Source organism: Exophiala viscosa (assembly GCF_022695815.1).
Source record: "Exophiala viscosa unplaced genomic scaffold EDD37scaffold_1, whole genome shotgun sequence".
NCBI classification, from domain to species: Eukaryota; Fungi; Ascomycota; class Eurotiomycetes; order Chaetothyriales; family Herpotrichiellaceae; genus Exophiala; species Exophiala viscosa.
Window position 1 is genome coordinate 42,112 of NW_026944353.1, and position 24,916 is coordinate 67,027.

At 51.7% G+C, this 24,916-nt stretch overlaps 10 protein-coding genes across 10 annotated transcripts; 5 read left to right on the top strand and 5 right to left on the bottom strand.

Annotated features, from left to right (window-relative positions):
- Nucleotides 1-161: 161 nt before the first annotated feature.
- On the bottom strand, nt 162-2,037 carry EDD37DRAFT_603286 (uncharacterized protein; the record flags this gene model as incomplete). Its single annotated transcript, XM_062814629.1, has 4 exons — nt 162-1,504; nt 1,565-1,785; nt 1,840-1,909; nt 1,965-2,037. The coding sequence occupies 4 exons, from the start codon at nt 2,035-2,037 to the stop codon at nt 162-164; spliced, it is 1,707 nt and encodes a 568-aa protein (XP_062674235.1).
- Nucleotides 2,038-2,910: 873 nt separating this feature from the next.
- On the bottom strand, nt 2,911-3,567 carry EDD37DRAFT_644149 (uncharacterized protein; the record flags this gene model as incomplete). Its single annotated transcript, XM_062817466.1, has 1 exon — nt 2,911-3,567. The coding sequence occupies one exon, from the start codon at nt 3,565-3,567 to the stop codon at nt 2,911-2,913; it is 657 nt and encodes a 218-aa protein (XP_062674236.1).
- A 998-nt stretch (nt 3,568-4,565) lies between these two features.
- EDD37DRAFT_703 (ribonuclease T2) lies at nt 4,566-5,912 on the bottom strand. Its single transcript, XM_062820193.1, has 3 exons — nt 5,684-5,912; nt 4,891-5,627; nt 4,566-4,821 (listed from the first exon to the last, which is right to left on the bottom strand). Exons 1-3 carry the CDS (start codon nt 5,781-5,783, stop codon nt 4,675-4,677), a joined length of 984 nt encoding a protein of 327 aa, XP_062674237.1. The 5' UTR covers nt 5,784-5,912; the 3' UTR covers nt 4,566-4,674.
- Nucleotides 5,913-6,457: 545 nt separating this feature from the next.
- EDD37DRAFT_701 (eukaryotic integral membrane protein-domain-containing protein) lies at nt 6,458-7,942 on the bottom strand. The gene has a single exon (XM_062820189.1). The coding sequence runs from the start codon at nt 7,728-7,730 to the stop codon at nt 6,636-6,638; it is 1,095 nt and encodes a 364-aa protein (XP_062674238.1). The 5' UTR covers nt 7,731-7,942; the 3' UTR covers nt 6,458-6,635.
- An 888-nt stretch (nt 7,943-8,830) lies between these two features.
- On the top strand, nt 8,831-11,079 carry EDD37DRAFT_603290 (WD40-repeat-containing domain protein; the record flags this gene model as incomplete). Its single annotated transcript, XM_062814630.1, has 5 exons — nt 8,831-8,910; nt 8,965-8,981; nt 9,036-9,184; nt 9,239-11,005; nt 11,053-11,079. 5 exons carry the CDS (start codon nt 8,831-8,833, stop codon nt 11,077-11,079), a joined length of 2,040 nt encoding a protein of 679 aa, XP_062674239.1.
- Nucleotides 11,080-11,182: 103 nt separating this feature from the next.
- Nucleotides 11,183-12,550, bottom strand: EDD37DRAFT_698 (uncharacterized protein). Its single transcript, XM_062820169.1, has one exon. It carries the CDS (start codon nt 12,288-12,290, stop codon nt 11,304-11,306), a length of 987 nt encoding a protein of 328 aa, XP_062674240.1. The 5' UTR covers nt 12,291-12,550; the 3' UTR covers nt 11,183-11,303.
- Nucleotides 12,551-12,567: 17 nt separating this feature from the next.
- Nucleotides 12,568-14,767, top strand: EDD37DRAFT_614232 (anthranilate synthase component I). Its single transcript, XM_062815516.1, has 2 exons — nt 12,568-12,698; nt 12,747-14,767. Exons 1-2 carry the CDS (start codon nt 12,696-12,698, stop codon nt 14,319-14,321), a joined length of 1,578 nt encoding a protein of 525 aa, XP_062674241.1. The 5' UTR covers nt 12,568-12,695; the 3' UTR covers nt 14,322-14,767.
- On the top strand, nt 14,768-16,102 carry EDD37DRAFT_614234 (40S ribosomal protein S6-A). The gene is made up of 4 exons (XM_062815517.1): nt 14,768-14,968; nt 15,039-15,095; nt 15,165-15,424; nt 15,496-16,102. The coding sequence occupies exons 1-4, from the start codon at nt 14,825-14,827 to the stop codon at nt 15,752-15,754; spliced, it is 720 nt and encodes a 239-aa protein (XP_062674242.1). The 5' UTR covers nt 14,768-14,824; the 3' UTR covers nt 15,755-16,102.
- A 333-nt stretch (nt 16,103-16,435) lies between these two features.
- Nucleotides 16,436-17,622, top strand: EDD37DRAFT_557941 (ribose-phosphate pyrophosphokinase; the record flags this gene model as incomplete). Its single annotated transcript, XM_062813733.1, has 3 exons — nt 16,436-16,506; nt 16,583-16,674; nt 16,760-17,622. 3 exons carry the CDS (start codon nt 16,436-16,438, stop codon nt 17,620-17,622), a joined length of 1,026 nt encoding a protein of 341 aa, XP_062674243.1.
- Nucleotides 17,623-19,979: 2,357 nt separating this feature from the next.
- EDD37DRAFT_1205 (uncharacterized protein) lies at nt 19,980-22,138 on the top strand. Its single transcript, XM_062809323.1, has 4 exons — nt 19,980-20,590; nt 20,644-20,798; nt 20,851-21,375; nt 21,426-22,138. The coding sequence occupies exons 1-4, from the start codon at nt 20,096-20,098 to the stop codon at nt 22,003-22,005; spliced, it is 1,755 nt and encodes a 584-aa protein (XP_062674244.1). The 5' UTR covers nt 19,980-20,095; the 3' UTR covers nt 22,006-22,138.
- The last annotated feature ends 2,778 nt before the right edge of the window (nt 22,139-24,916 follow it).

Below are 24,916 nucleotides of genomic sequence, written 5' to 3' on the forward strand. Positions count from 1 at the left end.
CTAGGTACTGTTATGAAATGCCCACAGGAAGGGAGCAGACGCAATGATGGTATATAAGCAGCTAAACTCAGGGACAAAAGCTGTATCATAAAGTGACCGGCGCTGGATAATGACAATTCTGACATTCCTGACGAAGGCCCTCCCGAGCTTATCCAAGTGAACTATAAATCAATCAGGCTGCCACCTTGCTGTCCGACCGGTCTTGCACCAAAAGGATTGCTGTTTTGTTGAGCATATCCACCACCATATCCGCTTGCTGGTCCAGTCTGAGCAGGTGCGTGTTGACCAAGGCCACCTTGCGATGGACCAAAACCTGTGGCTTGCTGCGAAAAGAATGGGTTGGTACCAGTTTGCGCTGCTCGAAGACGATCTATACCTCCGCCAGCTGAGTTCACGAATGTGCCCGGGGCGGTATGTTGAGCAGGAATACGCAAGTCGCCCGTGTTGCCAAAAGTATCTTGACCTTCACCAGAAGCTAACAAAGCATTCAGCCTGGCGTGTTGTGGGTTAACAAGCTTCTGTTGCTGCTGAGGCTGTTGTGGAGGTGGAGACTGAAAATTCATGATAGGGTTTGACTGAGGTGGCTGGCTGAATTGCGTCGTCGGTTGTGATTCAAAGAGAGTACCCAACGAGGGTTGAGGGGTTGTGCGTGCGAAAGGAGACGGTGATGCCTGTTGTGTTCTTTGCGCAAAAGGGTTGTTTGAACCCGTCGGCAATGGTTGGAGTGGTTCGGCGGCTTGAGGGGACTGCGTTACCCATGGGTTGTTCGTACCAGTCTGAAGGCTGGGCTGCTGCGGAGACTGCGCTCCAAATATGTCGCCACTGGACTGCATGCCGTAGGGATTGTTTGTGGGAAAGACAGTTTGTTGCGGCTGTATGGTGTTCTGTTGCTGAAGGAATGGCTGTTGACCATATTGGTCATAACCGGTTGGCTGGGAAGGCTGGAAGCCGTTGCCAAAGCCGTTCTGATAGCCGGTCTGTTGTGGTTGAGCATATTGATTGTTCAAATACCCGGTACTCTGGGGCTGCTGCTGGAGGGGATTTCCAAACCAGTCAACCGCTGGTTGTTGTTGATAGCCCTGATTGTAACCGGTCGGCTGAGGTTGGGATGGTGCTGGAGTGTCGTCGAACAAGGATGCAGCGTTTTGATCCTCAAGTTGACGGGCGCGCAGATCCGCCTCCTCCTTGCTGAGTTGGATTGCCCTCCTCAATTCCGGATCTACCTCGTCATTTTCAGGTTGACGCCGTTGTTTGCGCGCTTGGTCCTCGGCTTCTCTTTGACTTTCTTGTATAGCCACCTGAGTTTGTGCTTCGAAGTCGTCGTCGACGCGACTTCCTCGCGTCTCCCTACGGCGTGGCTGCTGCGCAGGCCCAGCGCTGGATTGAGGGGCAAACTCCTCAACGCCATGGACACGAGTCTTCCACAGTTTTCGATCGGATCGTTCACTTCTCAGTCGGTCTTCGTCCAGGATGAGTGAGGTCAATTCTTTGGCAGATGTGCGGACTGGGAACAAATCAGCAGTTGATCATACTAAAATGGACCTGTACTTGGGAATGTGCATACCGTTCTGTCCGACATCTCTTCCATCTTCATCAATATATTGAAACTCTCTCAACGTCTTGATGATGTAGATGTTCTTCCGTGCCCAGGTCACCACCAATTCAGACCCCTCGTGAAGACAGTAGTCTAGGACTTTGAGGGACTTCAAAACATGTCGCCAATTCTTGCCTTTGTCGTTGAGGCGCTTATCTAACATGTCCATGATCTCGTAGAAGTCGCTGGGGCTACAGAATGTGTCAATGGCCCGTCAGCCATCATTCGGAGCAGAGCAAACTCACTTGTTGAAGGTCAGAGCTGCTATCTCTGCCATGTCTGTGCCCGTAGGGCCCCATGGATCATTAGAGGTAGCTATCGCCTATCATTAGCGCGGGTGCGCAGACTGCCGATTCCAGTCTCTGCTTACCATTCCGCACCTTGACTTGCACACTGCTGTAGCCCTTTGTGACATTTTTGACGCTTCTTACGACTTTCGACATCTTGATGATCGGCGCAGTCTCAAAGGAGGATCGTGTGTAGACGTTCGCGGATGTTTCTTGACTGCTAGAGTCTTGGGCAGGGTGGAATTCGTTGGCAACGCCGACAACTGTATTTCGTCGAGATGATGGATGATCAAACGAGCGGCTAGGCGTTACAGCGACCGAGTAGCTGCGTCCGTTGCGATCGGTCACTATTCGCCGGGTAGGGATGGTTTGAAAGGAAAGAGGTGAGGCGAAGAAAGCCAGGTCGGCGGATGTATGAGAATCCGGAGTAGCCTTGAGGTCAGTAGCCGAACAAGCTCGCAGTGAGGTAACGTAAGGTGGATAAGTTGGTTTCTTAGGGCAGGGCAGGGCAGGGCAATCGTATCCACAGAGCCCGTGCTGGTCAGTTTATCGGGGGGCGGTTGGTGGAGGCCTTGCTGATGGTGGAAATGCTGCTGGCGTGGCGTAATCTGCAGAACAGTGGCTGTAATTGAAGACGATGCCGTGGTTGTGAGGGCAGTGATGAATTGTTCTTGCGAAAACTCGATCACAAACCACACGGAAAGACGCAGTCTAAATGCCTTCCTCAAATCAAACGATTAGGCAGATTAAAGGGAGGGGTCGATTCGATTCGATTTGTGGTCATCAGCTGCGACTCTTTCAACGTCACCGCCACAGCAGCCGCGTCAAACCCTCATTCTTGGCAACCTCGTCCCTTTCGTCCTCTCTTTCTCACCCGACGCTCCCGAGAGAAGTGTGAGATGCATATCAAATAACATGCAGTAGTCCACAAACCCTGCAGGATACGTTCTACAAGATGCCTTACACCTCCTCGGCAGATGCATCTGACTGACGAAGTCTCGAATAGGTCGCCGTGTCAACCTCTCGCATCTACACTCGCGTCTTCTCGTCGACATTGAGCCTTGTGGCATGCTTGATGTCTGCTTGTTCGATGTGGTTTCTGATCTGACCATACTTCTCGAAACCTTCCGTTCTAGCAAAGCCGAAGTGATGTTCGACGCTGTTCCATGCCGTGAACAGAACGAATTCCTCCTTCCTGTCTCCTTCCGTTGCCGGCTCAAACCCATCATCTAACCTGAACCCTCCGACAACGTGACCAGCTCCTCCAATAAAAGATTCAAGTTCATGTTTTTTGGCTTTGAAGGTCGATCGAAATACGTCTTCCTCTCCCTCCCTGATGAAATGTCGCCCAATGGCAATGAATTTCTCGCTCAAAGAAAGAGCAGTCTTTGCTTGGTCGACATCGAGATGAAACATCCATTCAACAACAAGCTGTCTTTTCAGCAGGTCTAGTATTTCTTGGTTGGCCTCGCCAGGGATGAACTCCTTCATGTGGAAGTCAATCGACGGCCATGCGCCAAGTATAAACACCAGGCTGGGATCTTCCACGCAATGGTAGAAGTGGAACTTGAAGCCGCTGGCCCTTTCCATCACACTTTTTGCCTCGGACAAGTTCGCAAGGAGTGTTGGCGACGAAACATCTGTGCCCGGGTCGATCCGAAGAAGTGCGAGTTCAGTTACCGACATTGTACAAGAGAACGGTGGGACAAAATGAAATCGAATACGTCTGGACGATCTAGAGTTTACCCTCAAGCTGTTGATACTGGGTACAAGTCTGAACAGCAAGCATACGTGCATTGAGGTCGACTGATAGTCTCAAGGTTCGTCATCCTCTGCCTGAGTCAGACGCTGACGGCTCATCGACCAATAAGGAGTGCACAGAAGTATCCACATGCATCCTGGTTCTTTTGTCGGAGAGGTTCAGGCGTGAACAGAGCAGTCAAGGATATACCTGGATACACCAACATTGGAACGAGTTATACCGACCAAGGCTTGGTCACCCATTTCTCAAATCCAGCAGAAGGCAAGACATGCGAAAAGAGACGGTGAACCCCCTCTACAGCTCTCAGCGCATGAGTTACGATATCTCGCACCGAGGCGTCATTGACGCTGACACATCCTGGCTGTTGATCTTGCTCATGCGTCAGGCATACCACGCAATTACACAGCAACGCTGCCCGCCTCGCCGTTCACTTGTTAGTCTGTCTGCAGCCTTGCCATCCCATCTTCTTTTTCCTGCTGGAGTCAATGCGAGTGGCGGCGGCCTCCCAAGGTTACTCCTCTATGCGCCTCTTCCTTGCTTTGGCGAGGTCGCTCTCAAGGAACTTCCATTACTGTGTGGCGTCCACGAGCACACAGTTGAGAATGCGTTACTTGTGATGCCTCCTCCGATGAGTCGTAACGATTCTCTTTTTATTACCCCCGACGCGCGCTGTAGAGACAGGCAGGGTGGCCTTATGTTTGTGTCTTAATTGGGTTATTTGATGAATACAAGTCGATTCTTTCTTCTTTCTATTCTTGTAAAATCTTACCAGCGTGGAAGAAAATCTCGCCCACCGTGATCATCCACGTCAATCTCTTCGCAGAGCGATTTTTGGTTATCCACCTATGCTGATGTCCTGCACACTATTCTCTGCCACGGCAATCGGTAAACTCCTCTTCTTATGCAGCACTCACTCGTCCACGGAATTGCGCGTGAATGGCAAAAGGTCATAATTACAAGTACAATACCATTACATTATCTTTATTTACGTCTGTCAATATATGGCTTAAGTATATTTCTGCAAGCTGTGTCTACTTCCGCGCGGGAATAGTAGTGTTACGCACAGAGCTAGGAGTCATCTCGTAGTACCACAAGGCCTTCGCCGCTTTCGCACAAGTAGTGTTGGGGGTAGTGGCGTTGACTGGGATGGAGTTTCCTTCTTGAGGACGGCCAGCAACCTATTTCATCATCTTGTCAGCATTTCCATATCAAGAATGTTGGCGCAGATTCGGGAACAGTAAACTTACATGTTGATAGTACCAAACCTCGCTGACGACGGTGCCACCATTGTCGGTGCTATTTTTGCCGGCAGCGGTGGCGTTGTACTTGGGGCCGCTGCAGCCAATATAGGGGGTCGCGCCATACTTCTTGGCCAATTGGCCCTGGATGTCGGAGAGGGTGTACTGGGTGGTGTTGGATGGGGTGATGTTGACTTCGTTTAACCACTCCCATGTCGGGAGGCGGCGGTAGTATTTGATTGCGGTCTCGTAGAACTCGATGACCTCTTGGTGCTGGACGTAGTTGGGGCCGTAGCAGGGGACGTCGAAGGTCGAGTAGCAGGTAGCGTGCTTGGAGAACTCGTGGGCCCAGAAAGCCTCATTGGAAGCACCCTGGTTGGTCCAGTACGTGTTCATGTAGTTGAGCAGATCGTAGCGGCTGAAATTCGTGATGAAGGTGTCCACGCCGGGGCCCTTGTACGGGGGGACAACGGTGCCGTTGGCAAGGCCATTGGTGGTGTTGGGTGAAGGGGCTGGATCGAATTGGCGTGAAAGGTCGCAGTATTGCGTGTACGAGCCGTTACAAAAATCAGGCCACAGTCCGTGCAGCGTCCAAGTGTTGGGCGGGAGGAGCTGGCCTTGCGACTCGAGGCCAGTGTAGGTTTGCCAGTATTGCGTGGAGAGAACCAGTCCGCCGAAGGTCTCGGTGCAGCAGGTGTCGGCGGTCGCTGCATTAGCTCCTGATGAACACGACAAGATTTGAGGTTCTGAGAATGTGGTGTTAGTACGGGAGGGAAACTATTGACTGCTGGAAAAGTCTTACCTAGGACACAGGTGTGGTTGACATTGCTCTCGCCGTAGAGCGAAGCTTGCGCCGAGCTTAGGAGAGCGGCAGCCAGTGCTGCATATTTGATCGAGGCCATCGTCGTTGCGAATGTGGTGAGATTGAAAGGCAGACAAGCATTGATGGTTCAGGAACGAAAGGAAATGCGGACACTACTTTCCTTATACCTTACCTGAGGGCTTCTGCACCTACTGTGATGGGTCGCTGTGCATCCATGATGCTTTTCAGAGCTTCGCTTTTCGAGAAATGGATATTCGCTTCCACGATCAAGTGGAGAGTGCGGAGCGGTGAACGAGTCAAATGCCTGGATTGAAGCACCTGCCCGGTAAGCGAGAGATTCAAAAGTCTGGACATACGGAGTACGCAGGTATAGCTGGAATGTGGTGAACAAGGTCTGGGTGGTATGAGGTATGAAGCTTTTCACGAACAAACGATGTACCTGCACTAGAGTGGTTGCTCGTGCCAGACTGATTGGCGGGCGATATGTGCAACGACGAATAATGACTAGAGGATCTCGGAGAGGTCTCACTACCTTCTTGATTGATCGAGGCCACCCACATCATCGACATCATCATTGTGGGACAGGAGGTAATAATGCCGGAGTGCGGATCTGGCCGAGACGGTAAAACATAGCGGGAGCCCTTCGGGATTGCTCAGATCGACCTTGTCAACAACCTGGTTAACCCGCTAGTATCACGGCCGGACCCCAGTCATTTCAGGGCAGCATGCATTTCGTTCTGTTGCTTCTCGAAGGCGAGGATGCAACCTCAGAATCCCTCCGGGCCTCCGGGGGAAAGTCTCATACGAAAGGATGTTTGCGCCGGACACCCAGCCGGCTAGCAATGATTAAACAGCCATCAAGGGCCCAAGCCAATATATATGGAAACAACCTCCCAGGTCGCAAAAGCGTCAACCAATTACAAAAAGCAACTCAGGCATCCGGTCGATAATCAGTCTGGCCCAACATCTCCTGCCCCTGAGGCAGATTGGGTGCAGTCGTTGGCGTTGCCGGTAGGGGTGCTGGCCGACTGCTAGCAGCATTGAGCCTTTCGTCCAGCGCCTTAAGTGCCAGTGCCCTGCGTCGTTCCGCCTCTTCCCGTTTGCTCAGCCCTCTCGCTCCTCGTGCTTGTTTGTTGAAACTGGGCAGACCACCCTCACCTCTGGCAGCAGCTTGCTCATTGCTCGTTGCGATATCTTCGTCCGAGAAAGGTGTGCATACCTTAAGGTTGCACAACACGAGGAATACTTGGTTGCACATGGCCGCAATGGGTGGCTGCATGACGTCCGGAAAGAATGTCGCAAACCCAAAGGTCTCGCTTGCATCCCCCTTGAGGCCCTGGCCGTCCGTGGTCGTCTCGGATAGATCTGGTTGACGCATGAAGAATCGTAGGTAAGTCCATGTTGTGATCAACCCGTACCAGGCGAGAATGAGTGCTGTGTCGGTGCCGAGGAAGAGGCCGGAGAGGGTGTTCACTGCAAGAAAGACGGCTGGGAAATGCTTGACTCGCATCTTGATCATGCCCTTATATATGCTGACGGTATGTTCGGGCACCAATTGTTTAAAGGCGACAAGGAATGCTGCCTGCAAGGTGATGCCTCCATTGATGGGTGTGGACGCTCTTTCAGGATTGCCAGTCACGGCAGCCCACAAAATGTATGTAGGGATAGCCAACAGGTTGGGTATTATGGTGGCAATGAGAACAACATAGATTAAGCCTCGTGATCCCCAAGCTCTTTCAAGATATTTCCCACCAAAGTAGACGGCAGCTCCTTGAAATAGGAGTGTGAAGCCATTCTGCTCGACGAAGGCGGAGCTAAGCAACGTCCAAGGGTACCGAATGGATTGAGATGGTATGAGGGCTAGGTAGGGGACAATGAGTCGAGGAAGGGGCTCTGTTGGCGGAGTGGTTTCTCCGAGGCTTTCCTGCAGGATCCTCCATCGCGCGACGTTGTAGAGAAAGGTCAAGGCGATGATGATGGCAAGAAGGGCTCGGGTGACTGGTGGGATATTGATTCTGAAAGCCATGGCGCAAAGGATCCCTTTCCAAGCATGTCCTAATGCGCTTGTCGTCTTGTTCAATGCCGTACAAACATGGGCGCTGGGAGAATGACGATGAGCACAGGTTCAGTCGGAGAAAGACGTTGGTGCTCTCCTATGCTGACGGAATGGATTGGGCTGCAGCGAAATACAGAGAATAACAGTATTGAGGCTGGTGGGAGCTCGAGTCTAGCCTTTTTGGACCAGGACCAGGTAGGTGCCTGCGCCACGACCGTGAGAAGAGATCAGATCACACTCCGGGGCGGCAGCACGGAAAGCATCGTCTTTGGGGTTTCCAGAGCAAAGAAGTGATCTAGCTGACCATATTGATGCACACGAAGTGTTTTTGCTTTACTTTCAACCACATTGACAAAACATCAGTTCATGTTACAGCCCTTGGATCAAATAATGAGGCTACCAGGGCCCGTGGAGTGCCCGAGGCTGCATCATGGATAGAGGTCGCTACTGTAGGCTTAAGGCTCGCAGGGCACGGCTAATGTAGTGCGTCAAAGCCCTAAACGACGCAAGCAGATCCCCCCGAACTTGCAAAAAGCACCTTTTTTCTGATTAAGTTATTAGCCTTGGCTGTTTGGTGGGCTGCTCCACTACCTACTCGCCAGGTGACTTGCGTGTTTGACCCACGACACCTTTCTCTTCCCAACTTTACAATGAATGTCACCATCTCCATTGATTCATGATTTGTTTCTTGTTTCGACGTTCTCCATCTTCAGATCTCAGTATCCCAAAGTACCAGTCTTGACGCTATCGACAACGCGACGTCGTCGTTTGCGCTTCCTTGCCAGTTGAACTTATTGATCATCATATTCTTGATATCGATTGTTTTCGATCGCGAACACCTGGTACAGCTTTTAGGAGTTCAGCTTCAGGTCGACGTGCGCCATCGACCTACAAATCCAAAAACCCGAAAACCGACTGGCGCAGCGCAGACGCGTCTGATTGTCATACTTGCGTCTTGCATCTTACCTACCGCCGCCGCAAACGCGCTTTCATCGTGGCTTTCTTGACCTTTCGATCCTGACGACCACCAAACCCCTGCCGAAGCCCGTTTCTTCAAGCGGAATGTCGGCATGGAAGCCGACAATGCGTCAACTTTCAATGCGAAGCCTCCACCACTAAATTCCGACCAACTCAACTATCTCATTTGGAGGTGCGCTTCTTCTGCATTCTGCTTGTTGCATCGTTTACTGATCAGTTTTTACAGGTACCTCCAAGAATCGGGTAGGCTGCCGTCCACAAGATCCACAATTTGCTCCATTCTAACCTTCCATCTAGGCTACGCCGAAGCAGCTGTCAAACTCCAACGCGATTGGAAAGTCGATGCCGAGAACCTGCCGTTCGCAAAGAACATCAGAGGACATGCGCTTGTTGGCCTGGTTCAAAAGGGATTGAGGTATCACCACCTTTCACTAACCATTGACGAGGTACGTGCCAATGAATCCTGCTGCAATCATGTACTGGCGCTAATCCCACTTCAGAATGGCCGGCCTTCCAGACAACTTGACGCATCAATGTTCTTCTTTGGTCCCGAGAGCAATGAACGGCCACCAGAACTCCCAGAAGAACCGCTTCTGTCAGTCCCGTCACCGGCTGACTCAAGCACCACAACACGGAAAGTCGCGCGCGACAGTGTTTCGAATGGCCTATCAGAGCCTTCTGTCCAGCCAGCTGCCAAGCGCAGTCGTAAAACGGCAGCCGGCTCAGATCGCAATGGAGGTGCTGCACGCAAACCCTCGGGCTCAGTCAACCAATTTGGGGCAGATCACGAAATGTCGAATGGCCATCCAGCTTCTGTCACCGACGCGAGATCACCTTCCGGGACCGAAGGAGGAGTCGAGGACAATGGACCATTAATCAATGGCGCTCGAAATGACGACCGCATGGAGCTCGATGAAGAATCACCCACTGCAGACCAACAACCCCACGAAGCACTCGTGAAAGCTGTGCCACCTCCTATTTACACCCTGACCAATGGATCGAGTATAGGGATCCAAGTCGTACCTGACAAGGTCGCAAATCTAGCGCCATCAACCACCTTTTTACGCATTGACAATGTCGCACCTTCTGAGGAAACGCCCTCCCTGGCGCGAGTGTCCTGGCGTCCTACCGATGGCAAGGTTGTGACCGCGATGGGTGATAACTACTGCAAAGTCTGGAACATGTTCGAACAGCAAACCGATCCTGAGCAGCCACTTCGTTCTCAAGAGCTCGTTGAGGCCACCGAGTCTACGCTTGTCAGTGCCGTGGCGTGGGAACCCAATGGAGAAATGTTTGCTGTTGCTACCTACAGCAATCAAGCCGGTCAAATACATTTGTTTGATGGCCAAGAACTTACACTGATGGAAACTTTGCCAGCTTCACAAAGAGCAATCACGTCATTGAAGTGGCAGAGCCAGGGTCTACGTCTATTGGGCATTGCTCCCTACGACTCAGAAGCATCAGGCTCCACTCAGGCAGGAGGCTCATCTATCCTTATGTGGGATTTGTCGCGGTCGCCAAACTTTACCGGACCCTTGTCGGTATCGGTTCCTGAAATCCTTGTGGACATGGACTGCGCCTTCTTCAATGGCAATGGCATTGTTTGCGCGGCAGGCCAGCGTGCGGTATATCACTGTCAAGCCTTCTTCGACCTGGTCCTACAGCAGAAATGGACTTCGCATGCGAATGAAAACGACCAGTGGACATTTGTAAGATGTGCCTGGCATGATTCCACGGATGCTATTCTGGTGGCTGCGTCAGCCGACTCTGGATCACTGTGGGTGCCCGCTCAAAACCTCCTCAAAAGAGGTGCACATGATGCCGCCATTACAGGCCTCGAAATACGCCCTCGTCTGCCGAGTTCCTACAATTTGTCCCTTAAGCAAGAATTTGCTACCTCATCGATGGATGGCACCGTCAAGATATGGAGGTTTGATTCGGACGCAAATTCGATCCTTTCCGTTTGCAAGCTCATTATCGCCCACGCTTCGCCCGTGATGACTCTCTCATATTCTCCCGATGGCTTCTGCTTGGCTGGCGCTAGCTATGATGCTATCCGTATCTGGAATGCAGAACATACTTATACGCACATGGCAACGTGGAAAGGCGAGCCAGCTGCGTGGTCAGGCTCACAACTCAGAGACGATGATATGATGAGCATTGGAGGTGCTTCGAGCGTAAATGGCGACAATCTCCAGACCAGCGCAGATCACTCATTGACGTGGGACGCTGATAGCACGAAGCTCGCCTTTGGTCTTGGGGTCCAGGTAAGGCTTATCTCCATATCTTGTTTGGTCTTGACTAACACAGGCAGATCGCCGTAATCGACTTTCAACGTTGAACCATGCAGACCTCTCCACAGCCAATGTGTGGCTAGCTCCATGCTGTTCAAGCTTTGCCACCGCTGTGGACATAGCCACGCGGAGTGTGTTTGCCGCGGGCTAAGAAATGCCTGCCCTTAGCAGAGCGATGGTCGGATTCTGGACCGAGGCATTGGCATAGAATGATGGTTGAAATGTCGAAAAACTGTATGATACCCGCTTTGAATGGAGTAACACCAATTAATCATGTTCCAGTGGCACTTTCAAAATCACCCCATTCGTCGTCAGTGTTTGTCGCAGGATTCTGCGATTCTCTCCAGCCAGGAGCCTTCGTCTTCTGCGACATTCTCAACTCCTCCTCTACGTCTCGGAAGCCGCGAAGCCAAGCGGTAACGCCCTCGTGGAAAGCCTTCGCATCAGATGTACCATCAGAACCCTGCCCGACTGGTGCTTGCATTGGCTCATCCGCATAATACCGCCCACGAAATCTGCCTCTGCCTCTGATCACTACTCGTTTGTCGGATCGATCTGGCGTGGGAGTACCATTAATCCACCCCTCCAGGCCTGCGACAGCACTTGACATGGCGTCGACAGCGACGTGCTTCTTTGCCGACTCGGTATGAGCTTGGTTGAGCTCCTCGTTCAGCAAGCGATTTTCCTGCTTCAGTAACACCATTTCTTGCGCGAATTCCTTCAATCGCCTCTCCTGCTGGATGCAGCGCTGCGCAACCGTTTCCAGCTTTTCGACCGCCAGCTGATGGAGATGTCTCTGTTCTTGTTGCCTCATGCGCATTGATTCGACTGTGCAGGCTAGACTTGCGCGGATAGCCGCGAAGTCGTCTTCCGAAACGGTGGCAGGATCTGTCGGCATGGTCGCGGGTGAAGGAAGGGCGCTATAGAGGTCGCTATCGCCGGATGAATCATCATCAAGGGCGGCCTCGATTTGTTGTATGGCGCGCTCGAATTTGTGACTCTTCTCCCTGCGTATCGCGCCGTCCTGTTCGCAGGCCCAAATCTCCGAAACCAGGCCATTGAGGCGATCCGCGAATCCAACTCGAGATGACGTTCCATCATCAGCGTGAAAAAGGTCCAGTTCTTTTTCAGCAGGAGCGGGAGTGCCAGTTCTGAGGCTAATGGCCGAATCTGCAAAAACCGAGTTGTTGGTCCAAGCCGAACTGGGGCGCGTTGGAGTGCCTGCTCCAGACCGGGGCTCGTGGGTGGTCAACGACATGGTTCGGCGATGTTTGTATGTTTTCTTTGATATATTAGGTCATTTGCGAAAGTGTTCGCCCTTGTGCGACTGGTGTACTCCGTGCAAAGTGGTTGGTTGGCGATCATGTAAATTATCTTGTATGATTGATTGAATGCGGCCTGGATCAGAGTGAGTGAGGGCAATGCGGACTGCGCAGGTGGCTGGAATAGTTGTGGCTGGTGGTATCAATCACGTGCTTAGGCGTAACAGAGTACCGCGGTCAACCATTTTCCCCAAGATCCTGTCCAAATGTTGGAGTCGCAGTGACTCAAAATAGGATACTATACTCATAACTGCCATTACTAAATGGAAAAGCAAAGCACACCGTGGTCAACATGATTTGAGCGTCTTGGATTCCTCGTCGCCCACCCCGACCATCTTGTCATGGTAAGGTCTTCCATCACAACGTCCACCCCTCTCCTTAACACGCTCTAGGCTCAGATACAACCTTCACTGGAGGAGGTTACCTCCATCCTAGCAAAAGCAAACTCCTCGTCCTCGAACTTCCCTCCAAACCTGGTGCCTCTGTGCGCCCAGATTCCCGCCGATCTTTTCACACCCACACAAGCATACCTAAAAGTGTCCGATGGTTCAAAACTATCCTTCCTGTACGAGAGTGCCGCGACGACTGGGACCATAGGAAGGTACAGTTTCGTTGGCGCAAATCCACTAAAAGTTCTCAAGACCGGACCTGGCCATGGACCGGAAGAAGACCCTCTGCCACGGCTTGAAAAAGAATTGTCACAATATCGAGTAGCGAACGTGCCCTCTCTCAGACTACCACCTTTGACAGGGGGAGTCATAGGATATATCGGCTACGATTGCGTACGATATTTCGAGCCCAAGACGGCTCGACCTATGAAGGACGTGCTGAAGGTGCCGGAGAGCTTTTTCATGCTGTATGACACGATCGTGGCGTTCGACCATTTCTTCAACGTCTGCAAAGTCATTACGTACCTACGAGTACCACCCTCGGGGTCAGAATCTGACCTATCGGCTGCATACGAGAAAGCGCGCAACATCCTACAGAACACTGTCTCGACATTACAAGCAGAACACATTCCGTTGCCACATCAGCCTCCGATAACCCAGAACCAGCCGTCAAAGTCAAATGCTGGGAAGGAAGGCTACGAAGCCTTTGTTATCCGGCTGAAGAAGCATATCAACCGAGGAGACATCATACAAACGGTCCCTAGCCATCGTATAGCTCGACCAACGACACTACATCCATTCAACATCTACCGCCATCTGCGGACAGTGAATCCATCTCCATACCTTTTCTATATTGACTGTGCGGATTTCAGTATCGTGGGCGCATCACCGGAACTATTGGTCAAAGAGGAGGCAGGTCGCATCATTACTCACCCTATTGCGGGCACAATCAAGAGGGGCCAGGATCCAGAGGAGGACGAAAAGCTGGCCGATGAGCTACGCAACAGCCTCAAGGACAGAGCGGAGCATGTTATGCTTGTGGACTTGGCAAGGAATGATGTCAACCGTGTCTGTGATCCATCGTCGACACGAGTAGATAGGTTGATGACCGTGGAAAGATTTAGTCATGTCCAGCACCTCGTCAGTCAGGTATCGGGTGTTCTAAGGCCGGGCGAAAACAGGTTTACAGCATTCAGAAGCATTTTTCCGGCGGGAACTGTTTCAGGCGCACCCAAAGTGAAAGCTATGGAACTTATTGCTGAACTGGAAGGTGAAAAGAGAGGCGTCTACGCTGGCGCTGTGGGGTACTTTGGTTTCTCAAGGGTGTCTACAGACGGATCCAGGATCGAGGACGAAGGCGCCATGGACACATGTATTGCACTACGGACAATGGTCGTCAAGGATGGCATCGCCTACCTGCAATCGGGCGGCGGTATTGTCTTTGACAGCGTGGAGGAGGAAGAGTGGATTGAGACCATGAACAAATCCCGTGCGAATATCAGAACTATCGAGGAAGCCGAGAAGAAGTATTTCGCGCTAGAGAAGACTGGCAATAACCACGTCAACGGGGTTAGATAGTGTCCAATAATGCACGACAAGTCCAATGTCCAGAGAAAGTGGCACTGTCTGACCGCTGCTGCTCCTCAGGATCAACTAGATATTGTTCCTTATTGTCGATCCGAAGTCCTTCGCAAATAACGATGTTGGATTAGCCTTTGACAAGGGTAAGGTCATCGCGTCTACCGTGTACTCCTTCCTAGTGGGTTGCTTTCGAGGCACCTGCTGTCGCAAATCTGCTGGAACTCGGACTTATATTGTCGACGTACTCCCTGTGACACGGTGCCAACTTGCTGGAAACACGGTCGATGATTACTGAAGGTGCGTGAAGTTCAAAAGACAGAATTGATTGTTCATCGAGGGAGAAAACAGAGTCTTTTGAACAAGTCTTAAACTAGCCCCCAGTATAGACTAGCCCTGATGCACTCTTGGCAAGCACCCGCACTTTTAGAAAATTGATCCGCCTCTACTTCTTCTCGACGATTTCAATTGCTGGTATTCTTCGATCAGCACATCCCGTCAAGATGAAGTTGAACATTTCCTACCCTGCCAATGGGTCGCAAAAGCTCGTCGAAGTCGAAGATGAGCGCAAGCTGCGTGTCTTCATGGACAAGCGCATGGGCAATGAAGTGCCAGCTGACAGTCTGGGTGATGAATGGAAAGGCTACGTATGGCTATCCCTGTGTCGATGACAGTGAAAGGGTTTTGTGTCCAGAATACTGACGTTCGCTTTACCAGATTGTCCGCATCACCGGCGGCAATGACAAGCAAGGCTTTCCTATGAAGCAGGGCGTCGTACGTACCCCAATCACTCTGCTCTCTGAAAGCGCCAGCACATGAATCAACATGCTGAGACTTGTCTAGATGCTCCCTACCCGCGTCAAGCTCCTCCTCGCCGACGGCCACTCCTGCTACCGACCTCGACGAACTGGTGAACGCAAGCGCAAGTCCGTCCGTGGCTGCATCGTCGCTCAAGATCTGTCCGTGTTGGCTCTGTCCATCGTCAAGCAAGGCGAGGGCGATATTCCAGGCCTGACCGACGTCGTCAACCCCAAGCGTCTTGGTCCCAAGCGTGCTACCAAGATTCGACGATTCTTCGGCCTGAGCAAGCAAGATGATGTCCGGTACGTTCTATATGTTCAGCTCAGGATCTATGTGTGTAAAAGACGGAGCGGCTGACCCTTTTCGTTTACAGCAAATTCGTCATTCGACGTGAAGTCGTCCCCAAGAAGGAGGGCGCCAAACCATACACCAAGGCCCCCAAGATTCAGAGACTCGTTACTCCTCAGCGCATGCAACACAAGAGACACCGACTCGCGCTCAAGCGAAGACGCGCTGAGGCCTCCAAGGATGCTGCGAACGAGTACGCTCAGCTTCTGGCTAAGCGTGTGCACGAGGAGCGTGAGAAGAGAACCGAGCTGAGGAAGAGACGTGCTTCCTCTATGAGAAAATAGATGGGTTTGACATGGTCTTACTCTAAGAGCAAGCCATCAGCATTCGGAGCGGAAACCAGCAAAGAATTGGACCCCATTCCAGGTCACGAGACGTGGCAGTCAAGCTGCTACGAGAGGAGAACAGAGAATGGAGGCTCTCGCGCGCCAGCTATTCAGGCTACCTGCCCGCTTACTGTTCTGTGACTGGAGGACGGAGGAATCTTGTGTCGCTGTATGTGACCACTCGATCGATGAAAGTTCGAGTCCTACACATTCAGGCTCTCAAGGGCACATGATAGAAAAGGACAAATCATACCGTTTTTCACACATCGATCGGACGTGTCGCATTCTCCTGCCATTTGTTTTTCTTCTTTCATTGCCAATTTTCGCAGGGCGGCATTTTTGCGCCTTATGAGAATCGTGATTTCGCAGCCAAGCACTGAGCCAACCCAGCCCTGCGAATTGGCACCGTGGTCGACGTGAAGTGGTGGTCGACGTGAAGTGGTGTTCGCCTAAACTCCCCTAACCGAAACTCTTTGTCTGCGAGTGCGCCATCTGTCTCTACCGCGGGGCCATTCGTATTCCGTCATAAATTTTTTCCTGGGGTCCCTTCAACTTTTAATGACCAGCAACAACGACGTCTTCTCTTCTGCTCGGCACAATGTTTCTTCGGTGACCACATCTGCATTCAACTCCGCAGCCATGGCGACAAACTCGATCAAGCTGTTGACGGGCAACAGTCATCCCGAGCTGGCTAAAGCAGTTGCTAAAAGGTTCGTCACTATCTGGGCTGCAGGAGCCCGTCCTTAACACGACGAAGCGTATGTTCTGACTGGTGGCACTATCTAGACTCGGTATTGAGCTCACAAAGATTATGGTACTGCAATACTCGAACCAGGAAACGAGTGTCACAATTGGTGAATCCGTTCGTGACGAAGATGGTACGGCACCATTCCTTATCCTCGTGTCCTGCGCCGGGACGAGCCTCTGCCGTCGCATGATAGCTGACCTCTGAGGTTGTCATAGTGTTCATTCTCCAGTCAACCAGACCGAACGATATCAATGATGGCCTCATGGAACTCCTCATAATCTGCAACGCTTGCAAAACTGCGTCTGCTCGAAGAGTCACGGCGATCCTACCCAACTTCCCTTATGCGCGACAAGATAAGAAAGACAAATCGCGAGCACCGATCACCGCAAAACTAATGGCAAACATGTTGCAAACGGCCGGGTGCAACCATGTTATCACAATGGATCTGCATGCGTCCCAGATTCAAGGATTCTTCAATGTCCCAGTGGACAATCTGTATGCTGAACCAAACTCGGTCAAATGGGTTCGAGAAAACCTGATGCATGCAACGGAAACCAACACAGAAATCAACGGAGTGAAACAAGACTGTGTCATTGTCAGTCCTGATGCTGGCGGTGCGAAAAGAGCCACGTCCATTGCGGACAAGCTGGATTTACCATTTGCCCTTATACACAAGGAGCGATCGCGACCCAACGAAGTCAGTCGAATGACCCTTGTTGGCACAGTCGAGGGCAAGGTGGCCATTCTTGTCGATGATATGGCAGACACCTGTGGAACCTTGGCCAAGGCTGCAGACACTCTTATCAAGCATGGTGCCAAAGATGTTGTTGCTCTTGTCACCCACGGGATTCTATCCGGTAAAGCGGTGGAGATCCTCAAAGGTTCCTCTCTCTCCAGACTCGTGATCACCAACACCGTTCCTGTGCCCGAGGAAAAGGTTGAGGCATTGAGGGTTGAAGAAGGCCAAAAGGGGTGCAGATTGGAATTCATCGATGTTGCTCCCGTTTTAGCGGAAGCAATCCGAAGAACACACAACGGCGAGAGCGTTAGCTATCTGTTCAATCACCCTGTGTCATGATTGTTTGATGACTTGCTCTTCTCCGATACGAAAAACAATGCATGTCTGGCGTTCACCGGTTATAAAAGTGAGGCGCGAAGTCCATGGGTGACGTCCTCTGGACACCATGACAGTCTGGCGTTCGCCTCAGTTAGGAGACCTTGATGAAGAGCAACCGACTGCTGGAAATGCTTCGAGGTATAAAGCAAAGGATGATATGAGCGTCGCAGCGCATCGCACCCGGTGCTGGTGGCACTGTGGGTCGGCGTACCCGAACCACATCATTCTCACGTCTCAGGAGACGAGGGGACGAGTCGCAGTAGGAGGGGCTTTGAAAAGGCATGTCCGTCCATCAACAGTTGGGCAAAGCCTGATAGGAGGAAAAGGAGGTCATTGCAATTCGCGCCAATGCCTTGGTTACCACCCAAAAATGTATACAACTAGAAATTGACTGGAGAGCACGTAGGTCGAGACACCACTACTGGAGAAGTAAATGGAGATCAATTTTGAGGTAAGCACGGGTTTGAACCTCTGGAAACCACAGTATGCATTTCCCTCGGCGATATACCTCAGCAATCAATTTATGTCTGCGCGTCGATTACCGATCATCGAAACCTTCTCGCCCATCCTTTGTGCCTTTTACTTCCACTTATGCAAGTTCTCCTGGGGCCTTCAATGGACGGTCTAGACCAGTCCCTAGCCATTTCTGTCGTACATCTTGCCGATCTCCTGGCGTTCATCCTAACCTGCCTTTTCCTGTCGCCATAAGGTTGCGCAGTAAACATGCTTTCCCTTCATTTCAAGCATAGGGAAGCGTGTGAATGATCCTAGAACCGGCTTACAAACTCGCGCGCGCTGTTACAGTACGCGTACTCGAAACCATACCGGATTGAATCTCCTTGCGGTAAGATGAGGTTAAGCAAGCCAATCGACAGAGCAGGAAACACCGCAAACTAATTCCGTCAAGATCCAGTGGCGACGCTAGAGGTGAAAGGCAAAATCGACCTTCACAAGTTTTTGTACTGGACTTTCACACCGTCAACCCACCTCTCTTGGCCTGCGCCCGTCGTCGACCTTCAGGAATATGGATCCGGCTGTGTCTTTTCAATCTATTTTGACCTCGATGGTAAGTGTCTGGCGGGGAGATTGGCCGCCGCGTCAAGCTTCGGCGCAGGGTCTCTGTCTATAAGACGGTTCATTGTCCTTCTTGGGACGTCGAAGACCATGGCCGGCAGCTCACACATTCCTACACTTGGGAATTCTCGACGTTCGAGAGTCCGGTCAGGACTCAGCTTCCTTTTGGTGAGCGTCCCCAGGCATCTGGAAGTTTGCACGGATGCTCCGAGATTGGCCACCGCTGAGGACCGTCCCTCATATTTGCGGGCCAAAGAATATTATACTGTACGAATGAGAAGGTTTGGAGATTTGTTTCCGTAAAAACATGACGCTCGTGGCCGGTTTAAGTGCAGTCCACAGTACTCTGTCAGCCATATTATTGCGCCCGGCGACGATATCTTCTTGGACCTAGCTGTCCGTCTTTGCCTTTCTTCCAATTTTCGAACCACCGCATACACCGTCAGGAAATACAATCGCGACCGCTTTCGCCTCCCATCACCTCTTTGACCCACCGCAGGCCACAGCTGCCGCCGCCTTGCGCCATCGCCTCCCTCGCCATTGGTTTCAACCTCGACATCCAGCCACAGTCTGGTCAAGTCTATCTCTGTGTGACGGATCTGATTTCCTGTCTCCCATCAAATCAGGACCTCTCTGGCACATACTCCATCACGTGTGCTCGAACAATAGTTTTTTTCTCCCTTGCTCTTTCCTCGGAACGCCCTCCATCAACGTCAGTCAACATGAGATTGCGGGCGAGGACGGCACGAAGCAGATGGCAACAGCAGGACCTTGGACAACACAACTGCACGAGCGCCTGAGGCTATTCCGCGTAGCGTCCGCCGAACAGGTGCGTACTCACGCATACTTTAACACCAGCTGGACAATGTTGTGACTAACCTGATAGGTGACCCTTATATTCGCCAATGTCGCAAAAGCCTCAGAGACCTTTGGCGCCAGCAACTCCTGTAGGCCCTGCTGTCGTGTCTAGCCCTAGTATCTTTCAGTCGCCGGCAAAGCAACGCAGGAATATCACCACAGCCTGTAGGGCCTGTCGTAAACGTCGTACCAAGGTACGTATCGCTCAGTGCTCCTTCCCACCACCCCCTGTTCAGAAACACGAGACGCAGTTATGACATGGAGCGTCATCTGCAGGACATCAATACAACATGCTGCTTTGTTGGTGTCAAGCTTCCAGTCAGACTGCGTCACGAGATACCAATGCTGGGTCGAACATCCTCCTATCCAAGACCGATCCTGCCACTGAGCTGCGCTCACCTGTCCTGGCGTTCAATAGTGTGATGACAATACACCATGTGCAGCATGCGTTGCGAAGCGCACAGAATGCATCCGCGAAGTAGCTGAAGATGGTCGACGGAGGATGGCATGGAAGAGGAAGGTCGAAGAGCTCGAGTCAGACCAGAGACTACTGCCTGAGTTGATCGAAGCAATCCGCACTGGCGACAACAACCAGGTGGAAAGCCTCATAAACCTCATCCGAAGTAGCACATCCCACGAGGAACTGGTCGGCCACCTTGCCGCCAATTTTTCCGGGACCGTCACCAGCGCTGAGGAGGACGAGGCTCGTAGCAAGGCTTCCACCCGTCAGCAATCGCCCTCATCGCAGCCGAGTCGTTCTTCGAGAGTCTTCCAGGCATCGAGCGTCCCAATATACTCGGTGCCGGCAAAACCGTGGACGACGATAACCGATGATGATGTGCTAGTCTCGCATTTGCTCTCACTATGGTTCACATGGCGCCATTGGTGGTACCCCTTTGTCGACCGCGACGCCTTGATCTCAGCCATGCAAGATGGGAAAGAAGATGATGATATGTGCACACCAGCATTGGTCAACATGATCCTGGCAGATGCATGCGTCAGTAACCCCTCCTCCCTCGGCACGTGATGATCTTGTTGACCTGGTCTCAGTTTGATTTTGATAATCTGGATGAGGACAACATCAACCCATCAATGGAAAAATCCCTGCAAGACCTGTTCTATGAGGAAGCAAAACGCCATGCAGAATCTACAAGAACAAAGGTCTCACTGCCGTGGATACAGTTCCTGGCGATTCAGTGGCAGTAGTGAGTCGCCTCTCTGTTCACACAAGGTACATCTGTCTTAACGTGGTCATAGCTTGCAAAACCGCGGCATCGAGAGGCTGGCAACCTCAATCATGCAAGAAATGCTTTATGTTCTCAGACAGTATGACAAACCTAGCCGATCGCAGAAGCCGAAGACGAGACGCGGGAAAGAACGAGTCTCGGGTGCGCAACGGATCTTGGGATATACTAGCTGGGCCGCCTTTGTGTCAACAACAGCAGCCACATTCGCCATGCGTAATCATCCACTGATGGAACCTCCTGTGAAAGACAAGCCTGTTGTATGTAAGGGCGATTTTGGTGAAGCATGGTTGCCTTATCCCCGCGAACATCCACCAGTCTCAGCGCATTCCGACTGTCATCTTCACTATTTGAGCACTTTGTTCGAGATATGTTACAATATCAGTCAATGTCTTTTTGTCGAAGACGGGCCTAGGATAAGTCCGACCACGCGGGACGCACTAGAAGAGCTTCATCGTGACCTGACAACATGGTACGGCGAACTGCCCGGTTGTCTCGAAGTTGCAGGAGTCAAAGCACCCCATACTCTGAGTGTCCAGTGAGTTCCCCTGTCATCCAACGCGCTCTTGGTCATGCTAACGGTCTCAGTGCGCAATACCACTGGGCTGTTTTGGTGTTGTCCGAGTTGAATTTCACATTGCAAACCGATGACGAAGATGATGCCACCGTCGAACTCCTGGTTCCTGTCGTTCGGGCGCAACACATGACCTCAGCCCTTGCTATTGCGGATCTCGTACATCTGCAGTCCGTATATTGGGGCGTCGACCACATCCCGATCAGTTTTCTCGAACCCATCAACGCAGCTTTGGCAGTCATTATAGGTGATATGGAGGCTCCCGAACGCAAATCCCCTTTTGTCAAGCTAGCAGTCGCTCTTCATGGTCTATCTCGTCGCTCCGTCGCCGCCGAAAGTATGCTTCGCATGTTACGGTTGACACTACGACAACGTCGACTCATGTCCGCCAAGGACGTCGACAACTTGTTCAAGGATGCAAGCGATCACTGGGAAGCTAGTGTGCTGTCTCCTCATGTGGGTGTCGCAACAGCCAGTGACGCAACGCAGTTCGGTGAAGCCGGGATCGCCGAAGAAACTTACGACATGTTGGTCGAGAAGTGGGATCAATTCAGCTTGGGTGCGCCTTCGTCGTCGAGCTCTTCGTCAAGCTAAGTAAGTATTGACACAAGCCCTCGGAGAGAGAAGGCGAATACAGCATATCTCCTTGGCAAGGACAACACCCATACATGCCATGCCCATGATTGAATTCCGAATTGGACCGGTATCCTGTCTACAAGAACGTTTTTGAAGAGAAGCACTGAACCGACTTTCTTCTTGAGCAGCAGGGGCCCTCCTAGTCAGAGATTTCAACCACCAAAAATATGTCTAACCACTGTTTTCTTCGGCAACCGTTTATCTAGACAAGCTCTTCGACGAGGATGGTCCTATTCGAGCGACACGATACAATGATACCCCACCACGGCCACATGATCAAGTCACGACAGAGCTGGCGCGGAAAAGACGCAGCACAGAGGCGAAAACAGAGCGAGGATAGAGGTCGAGCAAGTGTCTTTGTTATCATGATGCATAGCGGGTTGCGCATTCGCAGATGCAGTCGCGGGTAGTCGTAATTGACCGACGAAGTAACAAGAGGCCAAAAAAGAGTATTCAAAACACTTATCTCCAATTGAGCCGTGTTGCTTTTCCTCCCTGAATGTGTCATGGTATGGTGAGTTGCCTCAAAGCTGTGGCCGCTGAATGAGACGGCCACGCGTCTCACCTGAGAACAATGGCCAAAAATGTCAAGGTCCCTACCTCGCTCGAGGCCGAGCTAAAGCTGCACTCGACAGTCAGGATATGGGACTTACAAGACCTGATGTTTCAGGACGAGATTTTTGTGGAATCTAATATGTCTTATCGTGTGAAAATGAAAGCTACTCGAGATATCTAAGTATCCTTTGGCTCTTACCCTCGCCCCCATGAATCAAGTTCATCACGTCTCGTGATGTCCTGTCAAGTCTGACTTCATCGACATAAGCGAGGACCGACGACCCAGTACTCAAATGTTGATGTTTCTGGTGCGGCAGAATCTTCATCGTCTGGGGTGGCTCAGGCCAAACAGCACGGCCGTTGAAGTTGAGATTCTCCAAACACGACATTCATGCCATCTTCCCGGTCATCGTAGTGGTCGTCGGGGGCACACCACTCGTCCAGCCAAAGGACAGGCAAACCCGCCCGAAAGACTTCTCGTCTATATAAGTTCAAGTCGAAAGGAGAAATGAGGTTCTCCACACCCTCATCGCTACGTGATGCCCATCTTCTTCGCAGGAAGTGTTTTCGACCAAGGAGCGCCACGGCGGTGCCGTCAAAGTTGAGGCTCTCCGCAGGATCTCTCATCGTGGCAAGCTCCATCGGCCTCCTGATGTCGATAAGGTTGTCAGGGCCTCGTCAATTCTCCTCAACTTCATTGTTAGCTTGTTTATCGCAGAAACCCAGAATCCTCTTCTGGTTCTGGAGACGACGACTCCGGCCGCAAAGAGCGCCGACTTGGGTTTGGGCTATTTGCCATGGACCGGGAACAGGTACCGGCAGGCATGGTCCAGGGGTTGAAACGGCCGAAGAGGCGAGCGATCTTCGAATGGTGAGGACTCCCGCGCCATGCGGAAGGCTTCGATGACCCGCGGCAGGCCCGCCAGGGCGGAAGTGGCTGGGAAATCTTTCATATATATCTTTCTACCCTCGCGTTGTCAGGGTTTGGTGACATGTTTGGTGCCCCGAGACATTCCCTGCATCGCCGTGGATGAGTTGGTTTCAGCCAGACCTTTCTGCGGTGCCTCGCAATGAGGGCATTCAATAAGGAGGCAAGACATTGCTTGAAGTGCGGGCTCCTCTGCCTGCTTTCGAGGGCCGCCTCCATCTCAACTTCTGAAACTCAATGTCAAGGAGGGTGAGACTCCGGTGAGGTGTCGAGGCTGCATTGACCGATCAATCAACGTCCATACAAAAGCGGCTGTAAAGGTCGTCATTGCATCTGATGATCTGTTCGATGAACGAGTTTGAACCCGGATGTTGACTGTTTTGAGAGAGTCGTTGGTCAGGCGAGCTTTCATCAACGACCAAGGCAAACGGGCCATACATGTTGGGCCGATGGATGTACTGCAAAGTAGTGATGAGGTGGAAACTCAGCCTCATCGCCGTGAAATGAGAGGAAGTTCAGCCGAAGGATTAGCGTGCTTTTGGAGTTGACAGCGACACATCCTGATACCGTTGTGCTTCTTCATTGGCTTTCATCAACTTAAGAGTGTTTCCTGCACGCTCTGGAAGGGTGAGGAGGAGGTGCTGAGAGCATGTGAGCTCAATGTGAGTCTCAGTCCATTATGCTGAGGGAGGGACAAGGTGCGTACAGGCCATCCCTCCCCCTTGGTGTCAACAACGGGAGGACGGCACTTTGTGTGAAGTAAATCCCCCGGTGGCAACGCCGGCAAAAGGACGAATGATCAGCCAAGGTATGTAACTTACTTCGTAGTCGAGTGAGCCAAAAAGTGAGGACACAAAAGAAAAGATAGATGAAATGTGGCGAAGGCAGCCAGATAAGGCCCAGGAAAGAATGCGGCTAACGATGTCCAGCAACGACGATGTCATACACCTTGAACCCCTTTCCTCCATGGTCCCGACGCGGCTGTGCATGTAACGGCACTTATGCTTGCATGCTGGCATATCAAGCACAGGACCTTTGAGAGAACTGCCATTGATCCAATTGACTTCTGTACCGAAAATTGACCCCAGAAACCAGTGGGCAGGACGAAGTACATGACAAGGGACTATTGGACCGTGGAAGAACACAGAACAGGAGTAAGCACTCCTGTCAGCTCATGGCGGAAGGGCATCATGAGCACCTCAATCAGGTCATACAATTTGTGATTGCCACATTGTGGTGTCTAGTTTCTATGGTTGATACTCAATCAATATGGCCTCCCAGATGCCGGTCGTATAAGCGAAGTCCAGCTTCAACCACTCCCAGAAGAGACAGAGCGGACTATATACCTGGTATCTTGTGATTCACTCACTGCAGCAACGATACCAC